Raw genomic sequence first — 15,660 nt, forward strand, 5'->3', positions numbered from 1 at the left:
CAGAGGACTGTACACTTGACTGTTGTTTTAAGGAGGTGTTTTTTTTGCTTGTGAGACAATGTGCGCTCATATTTATTTATTTTTATATATATATATATATATAGAATAGATAGATAGAGAGAGCTCTGTTTTTCAGCCTGAGTCTATTTCATTTATTGTTTTGGTTGTGTCTGATTTAATTATTTTTTATTATATATAATTTATATATTTGAATATTTAAATATTATTTAATTTGCAATGTTGAATGTTCATTAAAAAGTTATTTTTTAAAGGATGTAGGCAGCCTACTTGAATTATTATAATATATTATCATTATGTCAGTGGTCTAAAATGGTCTTACAACAGTGCCGACAATATTATCATTTATCGCAATAATTTCCAGGAAAATGTATCTTCCAACCAAATTAATTATCGTGACAGGCCTAGGCACAGCTGGCACATAATGGGTTCCTTCTTTTATTGATTATGTCTACCAAACATGGCATGTTGTTGGTCAATCAACACATCCACACGTCACTATATTTATTTAATACCTTAAACAACAGCTTAATATATGATCAAGTGTGTTATATATAAAGCTGTAGTTGTATCAGCTAAAAGCAGGTTAAAGAAAGGGAAAACTAATCAAGAACCATGTTTGAAGTGTGTACATCAGAGCTTGTCAACCGGAAGGACTGTACCAACTATATTAGGCATTAGCATAGCTGCTAGCTAATAGGACAAAGCCGTCACATGTGTGTTTGTTTGCATTTTTTTTTTTTTTGCTTCTTTGCTTCTTTGTTTGTGAGTGAGTTCAGCCTTTGACTGACCTTTTAAGTCACAGGAAACTCCAGTTATCGCTGTTTATTCCCTCCAGTCTCTCAGTGCTGTGTACATCTCGTCGGCGCGTGCGGTTGCTGAGCTGTTGCGCATGTGTCTTCCGAGCGGTCAGCTGACTGTACCCTACGGCCCCTACAAGCATAGATATATATAAACACTAGATGGCTCACACGCGCTGCTGGCCAATGGAGACCGACGTTGCCACTTGGCCGCCATCTTGCTACAGGCAGTGCTCTCATTCATAACATTATGGTTTACTATTTAAATAACCATAGCTTGCTCAATTTTCAACCGATTTTCAAACGGTTTGGTTTTTTATAAACATCAAATATGTAGTTATGATACTGCATACTTATAATCATGGACTTTCATATGAAAATAATATTAATCAGATAAAGCAATAGCTATACACACACAAGGTATTTATATTAAATATTTGCCGGTGTATATATTTCCATTTATTTTATTATATTGTCAATATTTAAAATAAATTATAAATAAATTATAAAATTAAAATACATTTATATTTTATATATAAAAAACGGTCTCATGTTACCACTCTGTAAACCAAGAGTTGTTAATTGAGCAATGCCTTAGCTTGAAGAACAGGGACACAACTAATGACAATAGCATATGTTGGTATATTATTTAGATATTCACACCTTTATCAGAAGAACCAAACCAACATAAAATGTGCTCACAGACAGGCCAGTTCTGTCTAATTTATCACAATTATTTTTGACATGAGATCTTCATATCATCCTAGTTTTGTATTTAGTTTCTAGATTTGTAAACAAATCCAGAACCTTTGAAATATGTTATTGAAAAAAGACCAAGAATAATATAAACTGTACCATATGTCCTTCTGTAGTCCATTTGTGGTTTGTCTTGACTCACCCCGGCTGATATATCACAAAATCCACTGTTTAAATGGTTCCCTATATTGCCCCTATGCCCCTGTAAGGTGTCCTTGGGTGTTATGAAAGGCGGCCCCCCAACATAAATGTATTATTATTATTATTAAGAAGAACAACTTGGTGTGGTGTGGAGGGGATGTAGGAAGCAGGAGCAGGTGGGGAGAGATGGGGCTTCAAGGTTCAAGGTTATTTGTTTTAAATGTGTCTTGCACACAATAAAATAAAATACAGTATACCACAAAACCAATAAGACACACAGTGACACATGGCACACTAACAATCAATCATCGTCCAGCCTCAGCTTTGGTATTCTTTCACAACCATGTTATGGGTTTATTAGACTGAGCAAACATAAACATATGTGGTGATCCCACGGGTTCTTGTTTGCAGACAGCGGCGATTGGAGCATCCGTAGGCTGCACAAAAGTCCGGCATAGTCAGGTACTTCTGTAAACACAAAGCCAGCAAATTCCTGTATCATAATGCAAGATGTTTTTAACAAGCCAAACCACTTGGAAGAAATCATGTGTAACTTAAGTTGTGTTGAAAAGAAAGAGCAGTTCTGCCTCTCCCACTGGTGTAAAGTTGCTGGGTGAACTTTGTAATACTAGGTCTCACTGACAGCCTCTTGTTATTAGCCAGCTAATAAATACAACCACATACACAAAGAAAAGTTGCAATTTCAACATGTCCAAGCATCCTGTATCATAGCCATGCTAATAATGTTTATAATAAACCAAACCGTTTGTAAATCAGTCAAGATTTCAGCGAGTTAAGAGTATTTTTGTGCAGATCACTCACCTTACAACAGCTACCATAACGCGAATCAGAGTAACTGTTGACTGTAGCAAGATGGCGGCCGGTCAGCTACGCTGGAAAATCTCCCATGAGCCATCTAGTGTTTATATATATCTATGCCTACAAGCGTCTCTGACCAACAGAGGGGCGGGGTCATGAGGTCATGGGGTCCCATCATCATCTTTAGTTTGTTCACAGAGGGCATTGTGCATACCAACGTTGTGCTATGAATTAATACATTATTTCTGATAGCAGTATTTTAAACTCTACTTGTATCTTATCAGTTAATTAGTTACAAAAATACATTTAACTCTTCTCTGGTTCTGGCAGTGACAGTTCTTTATGAAATGCTTTGGGACAGTCTATGTTTGGGACACTTGGATGTATCCCTTTTACTATGATAATTAGCCTATTACCATTAGCCAGACAGTATTGTATGACTTGTTAATAATAATAATAATAATAATAGATTTATTTTGTTAGCGCTTTTACAGGTGCTCAAAGTCGCTTTACAGAGATAGTAAAAGGAAAAGATGAAAAGAACAACAAATAAATATAGAGGTGCATGCATATGTCGGCACAACAACGGAAAGCCCCTTTAAATGGCGCCTGCGCAGTGGGTGGAGCCCCCGAGGCCCTGACGAAGAGCTCTTTCTGTTTGAGCCGCCGCGAGTCGACATTAGTTTGATTCTCCTGGTTAACAACAGTTATTTATCTGCATTACTTTCGGTGAGTTTTTGTATTTCCACTTTCACACCGTTTTCTTGCACCTTAACCTTCTCGTAAAGACGATATTATGTCGGAATATACAGTGTAAAATAAGTATTTTGTTCTGGTTATGTTACCATCATGTGCGCTGCTTTAGGGTAAATGTCTTCACCTCAGCAAGCTAGCTTAGCGTTAGCCTCAATTAGCTCACAAACCTGTCAGCTAAGCTTGTGTTAATATGAATGCAAAATGAGTTGTGACATTTGGACTGGAAGTCACCTTTAATGGCTGTTATGCACATATTGTTGTTTTTAAGTTGAACGCATTAGTTAATTGCAATTTTAACAAATGTGATTAGCAGGCCGGGCTAGGAAGCGCAGCCTCGGCGCATGGTGAGGCCATGGATGTCAAAAGAGAATTGGATACACCGTTCATTCCTATGAGAGTTGCTCAGTGGCGCATGAAGCCCAAAATGTACCGTAACATCCGGGTCTTTTTGCCTTCAGAGCATGGGCACCTCCCTCTCTCGACTCAGTCAAATGAAGGGAGACAGAAAATAACTCTGGATTTAACTTAAGCGCACTTGACAACTTTTAGACCCTAATGATTTAAATAAGGGCTATACAAGTGTTGGTTCTGTGTTGTTTATTTAGTTCAAAATAAGTATACGGTGATTTACAGATTCCTCTTTCCCTATGTAACTCAACGGGAGAAAGGCAGAATGACGTCACTGAGGCTGTAGTACCACCGTTTGGCCACTTCTCTCATTCCACAAATTGTCTTCAACGGCCGGCGCACTTCACTTTAGGGGCTTGATTGAGTATGGCCAAAGTTAGCCGATGCTAACCTAGACTTAGATACTTGTATTTTGGATCATTTCTTGTTATACTCGAGCCAAAACTTAACTTATTACCCTTTTAATATCACCAAAAATATGTCTAATAAAGGGTGACCCTTCTGGCACATGGTTAACGCTTTAATCTCATTAACTACAGCTTGCTACACCCATCAGCTCCCCGTATTGTCTTTTGTCTCTTTATGGGTATCCATTCAATCTTCCTCTTGTTATTTTGCACAGGTGACAATGGGGTTTTTACATATTTTTCAGTATTGCATTAGTGATTGATACACGAAATCACTTTAATATAGCATTTAAAATGTAGTTTTACGATGATCTTAGACCAATACAATGCATAGGGGACATGCATGCCCATCCCTGCATTGTTAAAAACACTCATATCAAATCAAGCTGACTTTATACTTGGTTTTTATCTTTTCAAATGCATCCCTTGTTAAAAAACCACCCCAATACTTTCTAACTTCCTTATCCCTCTATTATAGCCTCAGATCTTCAATGTTAATGTATCGTTTAATTTATATAGACGGTTCAGAAACTTCCCAAAACATCCATGCATGATAGTTTTTGAACCAATATGTTTGTCTACATACCTAGTAATGTATATTTGGTTAATCAAGAGACATGTGTGGGTCTTGGTCTTGGATGTGTTTATTTTTTATTTATTTTTACCAGAGTTTCTAAGGTTTTTCTCATTTCATGTGATCATTTAGTCCATATCATCAGCTTTGTTCTTTAGTATACCAAGTGTTGTCGTAAAAACGTTATTGTGTAAGAATACTTTTACAAAGCCATGGAGCTCACCCAAGTTACACCCAAGTGCTGGAAACGCAACACATAATTAAAGGAAGCATTGTGAACCGGCACTGTAACGTGTACTCTGCAGAGCTTCAGATAACATTAACTGTCTGTCCCTTTTCAGGTCGTCTTTTATGAGTAATCAAAAGCAGCAAAAGCCGACGCTAACAGGCCAGCGGTTCAAAACGAGGAAAAGAGGTTTGTCTTCATTTTTGCTGTTCTACAAATGAAACAGTTGACCTGAAGTTTTTTTTCTAAATGCAACATCTGTGTCGTCTTTCAACAGATGAAAAGGAGAGATTTGACCCTACTCAGTTTCAAGAAAGTATCGTACAAGGCTTGAATCAAACTGGCTCTGATTTGGAAGCAGTCGCAAAATTCCTAGATGCCTCTGGCGCCAAGCTTGACTACCGCCGGTATGCTGAGACGCTCTTTGACATCCTGGTGGCCGGCGGCATGCTGGGTGAGTTGTGCTAAGAAATGCGTTATTTAGATATGCTTTGTTTTTTATTGAAAGCTGACATTTCTATAAAAAAAAACGATTTAGTCAGGAAATTTATTCAATGGAGTTTGTATTTTCTGCCGGAAGTGGTTCAAACTCAGCACAATCTTTTTAAATTGTGGTTTTGGGCTTGAAAATGCTTGCAAGGGTAAAAAATACTTGCAAGGGTAAAAATCACCTGTAAGCAAACACATTTGTTTCGCTTGTGTAGTAGGTGTTAAGATGCAGTTGAAAGCAAAATAAAATCTTTGATTTAATGTGATGCAGACAGAAAGAAGACAATAGATGTTTATACAGAAGTAAGCTCCTATTTTGACTCCAATTTCTACTTTTTCTATTTCCTCTCGTTCAGCCCCAGGCGGGTCTCTCTCCGACGACATGACCCGCACTGAGTTCTGCCTCTTCACGGCAAAAGAAGACCTGGGAACCATGCAGGCATATGCTCAGGTAAAAGGCACACCAATGACTGTGTTTAACTGTTTACAAGTGATTTGTTAATATCATCCTCCATTGATCTGCAAATGATATTTGATATCATGCAATTGTTTAAGCGCTGCATGAACTTTTTGGCTTTTTTCCACCTCAAACAGGTTTTTAACAAGCTGATCCGGCGTTACAAGTACCTGGAGAAGGGTTTCGAAGAGGAGATCAAGAAGGTGAGACATTTCTCTGAGATTGGCGTATTGTAATCTTAGTGTGCAGTAGGTTCAAGTACAGTGTTCATTTTGTATTAAGAAAACTGTTCTGTTGTCTTAGTTATGTATGACACACTTTCACACGGATTGTTCTCCAGGTGCAAAACAATCAAATACAAAAGCCACACATGCAGGCTTGTAAACGGCATGAATTGGCCTGCAGTCGTTACAGAACGCAACAGGACAAACCTGTATTTGTTTCTTCCTTGGGTCCTCTGCAGTTGCTGCTGTTTCTTAAAGGGTTCACTGAGTCTGAGCGCAACAAACTGGCCATGCTGACCGGCATCCTGCTGGCCAAAGGAAACATATCAGCCTCGATCCTTAACAGCCTCTACAACGAGAACATCGTCAAAGAAGGTCAGCAGAAATACTCAGAAATGAGTGAGAAAGAGGGTTTTGTTCAAGAGCTTTGAATGTTTCTTCAAACATTCATGCTAATAACGCCCCATTGAATAATACTGGCTTTTCAGTCCGCTTTGTATAACAGAAAGCACTCTTGTCTTTTTTTAGGAGTATCTGCAGCATTCGCCGTTAAGCTGTTCAAGTCATGGATTAACGAAAAGGACATCAACTCTGTGGCCGGCTCTCTCCGCAAAGTGGGCATGGACAACAGGCTGATGGTAAATCAACTGTTTCATCAAAGATGGCTGGAAAACCATCTATCTGTTAAGTGTCAAGTCCAATTTTGTGTGTGCATCAACTCTAACCTAAACCATCTCCTCCCCTCAGGAACTCTTTCCTGCCAACAAACGGAGCTGCGAGCATTTTTCTAAGTACTTCACCGACGCCGGGCTGACGGAGCTTGCTGACTTTGCCCGTAACCAGGAATCCATCGGTGCCCGCAAGGAGCTGCAGAAGGAGCTCCAGGAGCAGATTGCCCGCGGAGACCCTCAGAAGGAGGTGAATAGTCATTATTGTTAAAGTGAACAACTTTCTAATTAGTCTGAGGCTGAATTTAAAGAGATTTAAAAAAATATTTTTTTACAAATATTGTAAAATAACCCCAATCTCTGCAGTAAAAAGCTGTGGTGTAATTGTCATCGGTCTTCTTTTTGTAGCAGCTTTGACTGTTCTCCTCATTGTCACTTTCTCCATGTTTCATGCTTTGTGTCTGTGACTGACGCATTAGCAGTAACTTCTGAACGTCACTGTTACGCCCCATCCTTAAAATGGCCCTATGGGGATAACAACATTCCACCACTGACCCAGATAGGACACACAAGACACCTTTTAAAATCATCAAACCCATAGGATGTGACGTGTTCAACTACACATCCTAGATGGCAGAAACACAGCAGCCCCCACCAGAGGCCTCTCTCTTCTGCTGCTGCACTGGAGCTTTTAAGGACTTCCTTCTCCAGGTGCACCTCGCCTGAACCTCGTTACAGCAATGCAGCACACCTGGGTAGAGGAACCAAAGGGAAAAAGAAACGGGGAATACATACAGCCGTAACACCCCCACCCTTAAAACAATGGCCGTTTCTCAATGTCGAGTAAAGCTGCTGCAGAGCCACTATTTCAAGTATACTACGTCATCGAGTGGCTCCGAAGGACTGTTTAAATGCCCAGCATTCGGCGCCACTCGATGACGTAGTATACTTGAAATAGTGGCTCTGCAGCAGCTTTACTCGACATTGAGAAACGACCAATGAATACATAGAAAACTAACAAAGGTGGTGCCACCATGAGTCATGGAGTTCATAACAAATGAGCTGTTTGTCCGTGTTATCAGAGTCCATCATTTGGAAACTAAACAACATACTAAATATTCAATAATTATCCCTAAACCCTGTGGAAACGTTCCTTTATTTTCCACCTGCGGTTGTGTTGTTTCTTGACTGATTTTCTCTCGCCGTGTGTTCAGATTATTGTCTTCGCCAGAGAGGAGATGAATAGGTCCAACCTGTCGGAGCAGGCCATGATCAACATCATCTGGACCAGCGTGATGAGCTGCGTGGAGTGGAACAAGAAGGAGGAGCTGGTGACCGAACAAGCCATCAAACAATTGAAGGTATGCAAACCTTCAATTGTTAAAATGCATGTACTTGAAACAGTTAAAAATGCATTGAATACAGTTTATAAATACAACACTAATATGATGTCATGCGTTGGGCAATATGTTGTAAACCTTGCCACAGTGACTGCAAGTTCCTGCAAGTCTAAACATTGTATTCAGTGCTGTGAAACAAAGTTGTCTTACGCTGTGTGCATCTATTGACATTGTATTTTTATTTGAATGTGCATAAAATGCTTATGAAGTATTTAGTTTGACCTAAAAGTTGGTATGTTTTTAATGTGGGTTGGCATATTTATGCAGGGTTCTCATTGGTACTGTAAATACTTGAAACATGAAACTTTGATCATGTTTTCCTTGGATTTGTCACCCGTCTGTAGCTGCTGTCTGAAAGAAAAATATTCGAGAAAATGCAGCAACCATCATACTGTATGTAAAGTGTATAGACATGCTGCATGAAGCACTGCTGTGAGGTGATGGGGAAGCTTAAATGCCCCTTGAATTGGCTCTAAACAGTAGGAAATGGGCTGTCTTGCCCTGAAGTGGTATATCTCAGCGCTGAGAAACAGTGAAATTCCAAAAAGTGTAATTTGTACTGTTGATGGAAGGCGTTAAAGTAGCTCGAGACGAGAACAAACTGAAATAAATCTGCAGCAGTGTGAACAGCAACCCATTAAGCTTCATCCTGCTGTAAACCAACACGCTTTAATGCACCAACACACTTTTAAAAACACGCATAACTCCTGAGAGTGCTAGAGGAGTGCATGTCCACCTCCGCCCCAGAAAGCAAAGCTGTTCTTACTTTCTGACCTTGCTTCATGTTCCTGCAGCAATACAGCCTGCTGATGAAAGCCTTCACCTCCCAGGGTCTGTCTGAGATCAGCCTGCTGCTGAAGATCCAGGAGTACTGCTACGACAACATCCACTTCATGAAGGCCTTCCAGAAGATCGTGGTGCTCCTCTACAAAGGTCACTGTCGCCTCCAATAACTCCCATTTATTTTCGGGGGTTTAATGAAAGTCTGTTCACTTCTTCAGGTCATTGTTTTACATTTTAATTGACCGTAAAAGGGTTTCTGATGATCAAAATGGGACTTTTGTGCGTCTTGTAGTGTTAGATAAGTTTAAACATAACGTTATCATATTTGATTATTTTTACCAAAAGCCTCTCGCATTGATGTCATAATGCTCAGGTATCAGAGAAATTCTGCGTAGTATTAGTCCTAAATTGCGTTCAGAGTTGTGTTTACGGCTGCGTGTGGCACAGTGGGTTGTGTGTAGGTGTTAGGATCAGGGGGTCACAGGTTCAAACCCCACTGCAGTCAGCTTGTCGTTGTGTCTCTGAGACACTTCACCCCAAATTGCTCCTGTGGGGATTGCCCACAGTATTGAGTATGTAAGTCGCTTTGGATAAAAGCGTCTAGCAAGTCACATGTAATTTAAATCTAACTTTTCTTAAGCCTTTGTAACCCTGAATTACAATGCCCCTTTTCTAAAAAACAAAACACAATTTGCTTAAAAATAAGTCTAAATGTCTTTTTAAAAGTGATCTTTTGCTAAAGTACTTTAAATGTATGTTGAATGTATTGTTTGCAAGCTCTCAAACTCTCGCCTTCCTCCTCACAGCGGATGTACTGAGTGAAGAAGCCATACTGAAGTGGTACACCGATGCCCACGTTTCCAAGGGGAAGAGCATCTTCCTCGAGCAGATGAAGAAATTCGTCGAGTGGCTGAAAAATGCTGAGGAAGGTAAATAAAAACGCACACACACCCTCATTCAGCCGGAGGCACTGATCTGTGTTGTTACAGCACGAGAAACAGGTTGCCGAGGATGAAAATCAGTGTTTAAAGGAATGGTCCACTCATTAGATAATTAATCAAAACTTCAGTATTTAGTGAAACGTTATGTTTAAACCATACCCTGAAGAAATCAGCGATATTCCCCGGTAAATAATGATTTTATAGCTCTTTTTTATCAAGACCTGTATATTCCGTCTGGCCGCCGCCATGTTTGCCATTTTCAGTAGTCACTTGATGGTCGTGACGCCATCCATGCGTTCACTTTGTCAACACACGGAAACATGGTGGGGTATTTCAGTTCGGACTCGTCAGCAGAGGAACAAGTTTTGACCAATGTGAAGAGATTGGATGGGGGAATTCAGCCATACATATCAGTATGACAATACGACACCCTCTGTCCTAAGACCCTCACATCGTACAAGGAAAAACTTCCGAAGAAAACCCACAGTTTAAAGGGAACATGGGAGAAACCTCAGGGAGAGCAACAGAGGAGGGATCCCTCTCCCAGGACGGACAGACGTGCAATAGATGCCGTGTGTAAATTGAAAAGATAATACATTTGCAACATAGGTAGTCCAGATGTTTGGAAATGCATGTGTGTATAATGGGAAGATGATATAAGATACTATATGTATGCATGTAGTACCACCCTTGCTAGCGATTCCCTCTCTAGTTTAGCATACTCAGCTTCGTTGTCCCTGGCCATAGAATCACGATTTTATGGAGCCGGAAAAACTGGGGGGAAATACACACTAGCCGGTACTACGCTATATGGAAAGGCCACCAAAAACTGTCCTGGCCTGGACGTTAAAACGGGGCTAGCCGCTGCAATGGAAATGCGCTATAACATACCTTATTCTTACTCCGAGCACTACTTCTGCTCCTCCGTCGCTTCACACTTGCAGAGGGCGATTTCTCAACTGGCCGAACTGGTGTCCTGGTCGGTGATGACACCAGAAAGACCGATGGTACTGCATCTCCATTAAGTAATGGTTGTTCTTTAAATCCCATGTTATGTTTGATCATACTCTCAGAGTAGTCGTCCGGAAATGTGAAATGTTCGCTGCATACATGAGCCTGTAAATCTCTCGGTTCGGGCCGGCCACATTTCGCTAGCCACTGCCTCCGAATGTACTTCTTACGCTTACCTTTTGGCAACAGATGGAACCGAGCATTCCGTGGATTGTTCCTATCCGAATTATGGCAATATTTCGCGATACAGTGAGGCATATTTGAATAGAGAAACTACAGTAAATAACATGGAGATCAACGTGTCTTCGAAAACCAAACGCATGGATTACGTCACGTCCGGGAAATGGCGGCGCCCACAGTGTTGATGTTATTTCGGTATATAATCAGTTTAAAATCACTGATAATGTCATCGGATTAAAAAAAAAAAAAGAGACTGGCAGAGACTGGTCTGTGTTATCGGATGATAATTTTTAAAAAATGAGTGTCATGAGCATACCATTCCTTTAAGAGTCCTCTTTGAACCCATATGAATCCTGAAAGTGAGCAGAATATTTCCTCTTGAATGCTTTCAAATATTTTATTGACTAATCCAGTATTTCCTGTCTGCAGAGTCTGAGTCGGACGAAGAGGAGACGGACTAACTCCTCCACCGCCAGATGAGCTTCTTCGCTTGTAACTTTTTATTATAAGTAGCAGCAGGAGCCGAAGAATGTAGTTTTTCCTCTTCTACCTCCTGTTACTATGTTAACCCTAAAACACACACACACACACACACACACACACACACACCCTTCCATGTAAAGATTATTCAAACTAAACCTGAAAAAGGGCTCGGTCCTTTAACACAACCCTTCACAGTGGAAGCGGTAAAACGATGAATACTTCCCAGATGTTCTCTGTTTTATTATCGTACCTCCTTGTTTAATTAGGATACACAACATTCCATGTGATCGATCGCCGCTGCTCATGTGAATCATCGATATTCAAGGCGGACAAAAACTAATTTTGCCAACGTTTAGTATTTTTATTTTTATAATCCCCCCCCATGTTTCGGCTCCTCTCTCGACTTTTGGGAACCCTTGTACCGCGTGTCCATACGCCCGGCAGCCAACTCATTACTATTGGTTTCTACTTCCTTTAATCTGACTTTTTTATGAAAATAAAGATGATTGAAATGGTTCCGCTGTCTCCTTTAAGCTTCATCATGTTTGTATTTCGACTGGAATACTTTCTATTCAATTGCCTCCACACACGTCAGGAAACAGCAGACAATGCACAGAGGACAGTTGATATTATTCTCATTTTTATTTGTGTTGTACAAAAATAAATGTCTCTTCAAGTCAGTATTTGATGTGCAAAGTGCATTCTGGTAGTCATGTGACACATTTGATTGAGAGGTAGGCCTTTGTGTTTAAACACAGCTCTGAGGTAGAGTGCAACCTGTTCACCATGTGTGCTCCAGGGATCCACTTTACTTATATATTCTCCAGATTAGTGCAACCTGATGCTCTTTGCATGCCATGTGAACACAGAACACCACAGCTGTGTGTTTTTAAAGTGACTGTGCAACAATGGTAAGTAAACATTTCAAAAATATATATATATTTATCGGAAGACTTCTCTTGATTTCAGGCCAAAACATGACAGGTACACAAAATATTAAACATTGTCCATTCATTTGGAGATTCTCTTTTTCAGATTAGGAATTAGGAAGTCTCATATTTGTTATGAAGTTGGTGAGGTGGTAATGTATTTATTTGATAGTGCATGTGATACAAGATTTCAGTGTTGATGCAGTTCCTACCTTCACCACTAGAGTTAAAGTGACCCTGAATAATTGAAATATTTTCTGATCCTCCTTGAAGGCGGTGTTAGCAGAACTGACAGCGGCAGTCGCTGCTCTTTAGTTTCTGCATGTGACTGAAGGCGGAGATGTTTTTTTTTTAGGTGTTGGTGTGTGTGGGGGGTTAGTACTATTCGTGGGACCAAAATACCCCCCCTTCGTCAGGTGCAACTTTACACATGGGCTCAGGTTACAACCAAAACACAGATTCAGAGGCACACCAACCAGCGTGAGCAGAAAGTGCTTTTCAGTGTTAATTTGTTTCTCAAGGCTTATCCAAAAATAAATGTATTATTTATATATGTACAAAGTCCTACAGGTGTGTGAACAACATCCAGGTGGAGGTGTGCCCGCTTCACACTGACGCCGAGTGTTTCCCTCCATCTCTGAGCTGTGGAGACAAAGAAATGTTTTTACCACGAGAACACAGTTAAGTGAAAGCACCACGACATTAATCATAATATTGATTTTTGGTTTTCAGTTATTTATTTATAATTTACTATTGGTAGTACTAAAAATAACTTATCATTTAATGCCAGATAAACAAGATGTAAATAACACCTCCAACTATCTAAATATCTCTTTAAGAAAAGGAACATTTTAAGACTTAACGAGACAATAAGTGTGCAAATTGCCACCACAAAATACCAAAATAACCTTCGTCAAATACTTAATTTATAATAAAGATAATGAAATTGTTATTTGGAGCTACTGTAGTGCCTGCAGGTTTTTAGAACTGCAAGATGACCAGCCAAAACACTAAACTTCACCCACATGTTAATAGGACATAAATTGCCAGATTTGTTTATGTAAAGTACATTTACATTTTGAGTACTTAAGATAAGTAGTTTTCCATTTTCCTGAGCCTTTATTTTAGTCCATATTGGGACTGAATTTCGCATCTAAAGCACTCGGGATACAAATCCAAAAGCTCTTTCTGTCTTTATAAATAGAAATCACATTCATCAATAATCATAAAGTGTGCTGCCTTCTATAATCCATTACTCTTGATAGTGTGCCAGATTCGTTACCTGAAAGAGTTGTCTTTATGAGTTTAGAGCAGAGGGTGCAGTGTAACTGAGTAAAGCCTTGACTCTTATTTTAAACCTTTGAAGGCACCATGGCTTGTTTTCATTTTGTGTTGTCAATCACTTCAGCAACAGGTGCCGCTTAGGGTCAAACCAAATCTCCTCTGAACCACATTTCCAATAAACAGGCAGATTTTAACTTTACAACAGGCAGATTTTAACTTTACAACTCACTACATTTATCTGACAGCTTTAGTAACATTAACTATTAATATATATATAAACTAATAAATAAAGGGTTAGGGTCATATAATTCTACATATAGGTTTTCAGCAGCAGTATATGACGTAATTTAAATCAACTCCACCTTTACCAGCTGTGATGAACACTTGAATCCATCAATAATAATAGTCATTTAATTTATATGATCCCAAAAAATGGCCATTACGCACAAGCTATTTTCCTTTTGGTACAAGTATGTTTTTCCAATACTAGTTTTGAAGGCAGGACTTTTTCTTGAGTATTTCTACAAGTTGTTATTGCTACTTTTACTTAATCGATAGATATTCATCCTCTGTTGTATGGACTGACGTGTAATATCAGAACTTTTACGCATCAAATTCTGGCTGCAGAAAACGTTTTTTAAACATTTGACCCTGGTACAACCTGTGCGAGGTTCCGCTCACCAGCTTCCTCTGGTTGCTGAGGCAGAAAGTGCAGATGGGCCTCAGGGAGGCGGCGCTGCCGTGCAGGATGCTCGGGTATCCGAGGCAGGGCTGCCCGTCCCCGCAGTCCTCCCCCAGCAGCAGCACGTTGGTCAGGTGCGAGATGTAGCTCGAGGCCAGGCGCAGCGTCTCGATCTTGGAGAGCTTCCTTTCGGCGGGCTCTGTGGGGATGAGCGTGCGCAGCGAAGTGAAGGCCGTGTTCACGCTGTGCGTTCGGTCCCGCTCCCGCGCGTTGGCCGCCTGCCTCTGTTTGCTCACCCCGGCGAGACACCCGTCTCCCCCGCCACCGCTGCTGCTGCGCCTCCGCCTTCTCCTTCTCCGGTCACCGGCCTCCCCCTCACCCGGGTCCCTGCGCGGGCTGCAGTCTCCGGTGGACTTCCCGTCCGAGCTGTCGCTGCCGCTGTCCAGGTCCTCCAGGTCGGAGGTGAAGCCGTCGTGCTGCGCGTTGCCTGTGGACTTCATCCTCTCTGTGCTCCTCGCTGCTCCTCTCTGACTGGAGCCTCCGGGGCCGCGCTGCACATCACTTTATCCTCAGGGTGAAAATAGCTCCGGGGCCGAGCAGCTGCCGCCGATCCGGTGACCAGAGGGGTTCTGCGCCGCGCTCCGGCCCCCCGGCGGATCGGCATACCACAGCTGATGAATGACGGCTGCTTTCTGGGTCGCCAGCGCGCTACGGAGAAGGGAGGACAGGTGGAGCCTAAAGGGGGGAGGAGGGGGCACCTGTTGTGGTGTACCGTTTAAATTAGGCTGCATTCATTTGGCTGCATTCAAGGCCAATTTCAGGTCAAAAACAATGAAATGTTAGCCTCTATCCGGTGTTTTACAACACATTATTCAGCCATGTTTTATTATGTACACCCTAATGGATAATTTAGCCTACCACACAACATTGTGCCCAAAGGTAATCAAAGGCCATTTGCTAAAACACAGTTAAAGTAAATATCCAGCTCCAGCTTTCAAACATCATGTCTTTCACTTAAACAAAAATGGCACTAAGATTATAAGAGAAATTAGTCATTTTAATTTTCAATATCAACATTTGTTTTGATTATTTTGTTTCATTCTTTAGAGTTAGTATATACATTAAAAACATCTGATTGAACAGGAAAACTTGAGAATTATTATATATTGTACTTTTTATATCTCTAAAACAAGTGGGGAAAATAAAAAAGTACATTAACTCAAG

General features: G+C 40.7%; 2 protein-coding genes across 2 annotated transcripts; one reads left to right on the plus strand and one right to left on the minus strand.

The window, feature by feature from the left end:
• The first annotated feature begins 3,155 nt into the window (after positions 1 to 3,155).
• On the plus strand, positions 3,156 to 12,056 carry bzw1a (basic leucine zipper and W2 domains 1a). The gene is made up of 12 exons (XM_034099796.2): positions 3,156 to 3,263; positions 5,021 to 5,094; positions 5,183 to 5,359; positions 5,751 to 5,845; positions 5,989 to 6,054; positions 6,315 to 6,450; positions 6,604 to 6,713; positions 6,823 to 6,993; positions 7,958 to 8,104; positions 8,938 to 9,076; positions 9,733 to 9,855; positions 11,488 to 12,056. Exons 2-12 carry the CDS (start codon positions 5,031 to 5,033, stop codon positions 11,517 to 11,519), a joined length of 1,260 nt encoding a protein of 419 aa, XP_033955687.1. The 5' UTR covers positions 3,156 to 3,263; positions 5,021 to 5,030; the 3' UTR covers positions 11,520 to 12,056.
• Positions 12,057 to 12,159: 103 nt separating this feature from the next.
• On the minus strand, positions 12,160 to 15,103 carry LOC117458994 (basic helix-loop-helix transcription factor scleraxis-like). The gene is made up of 2 exons (XM_034099804.2): positions 14,436 to 15,103; positions 12,160 to 13,112 (listed from the first exon to the last, which is right to left on the minus strand). The coding sequence occupies exons 1-2, from the start codon at positions 14,934 to 14,936 to the stop codon at positions 13,077 to 13,079; spliced, it is 537 nt and encodes a 178-aa protein (XP_033955695.1). The 5' UTR covers positions 14,937 to 15,103; the 3' UTR covers positions 12,160 to 13,076.
• Between the last annotated feature and the right edge of the window lie 557 nt (positions 15,104 to 15,660).

The sequence above is a fragment of the Pseudochaenichthys georgianus genome, chromosome 2 (assembly GCF_902827115.2).
Source record: "Pseudochaenichthys georgianus chromosome 2, fPseGeo1.2, whole genome shotgun sequence".
NCBI classification, from domain to species: Eukaryota; Metazoa; Chordata; class Actinopteri; order Perciformes; family Channichthyidae; genus Pseudochaenichthys; species Pseudochaenichthys georgianus.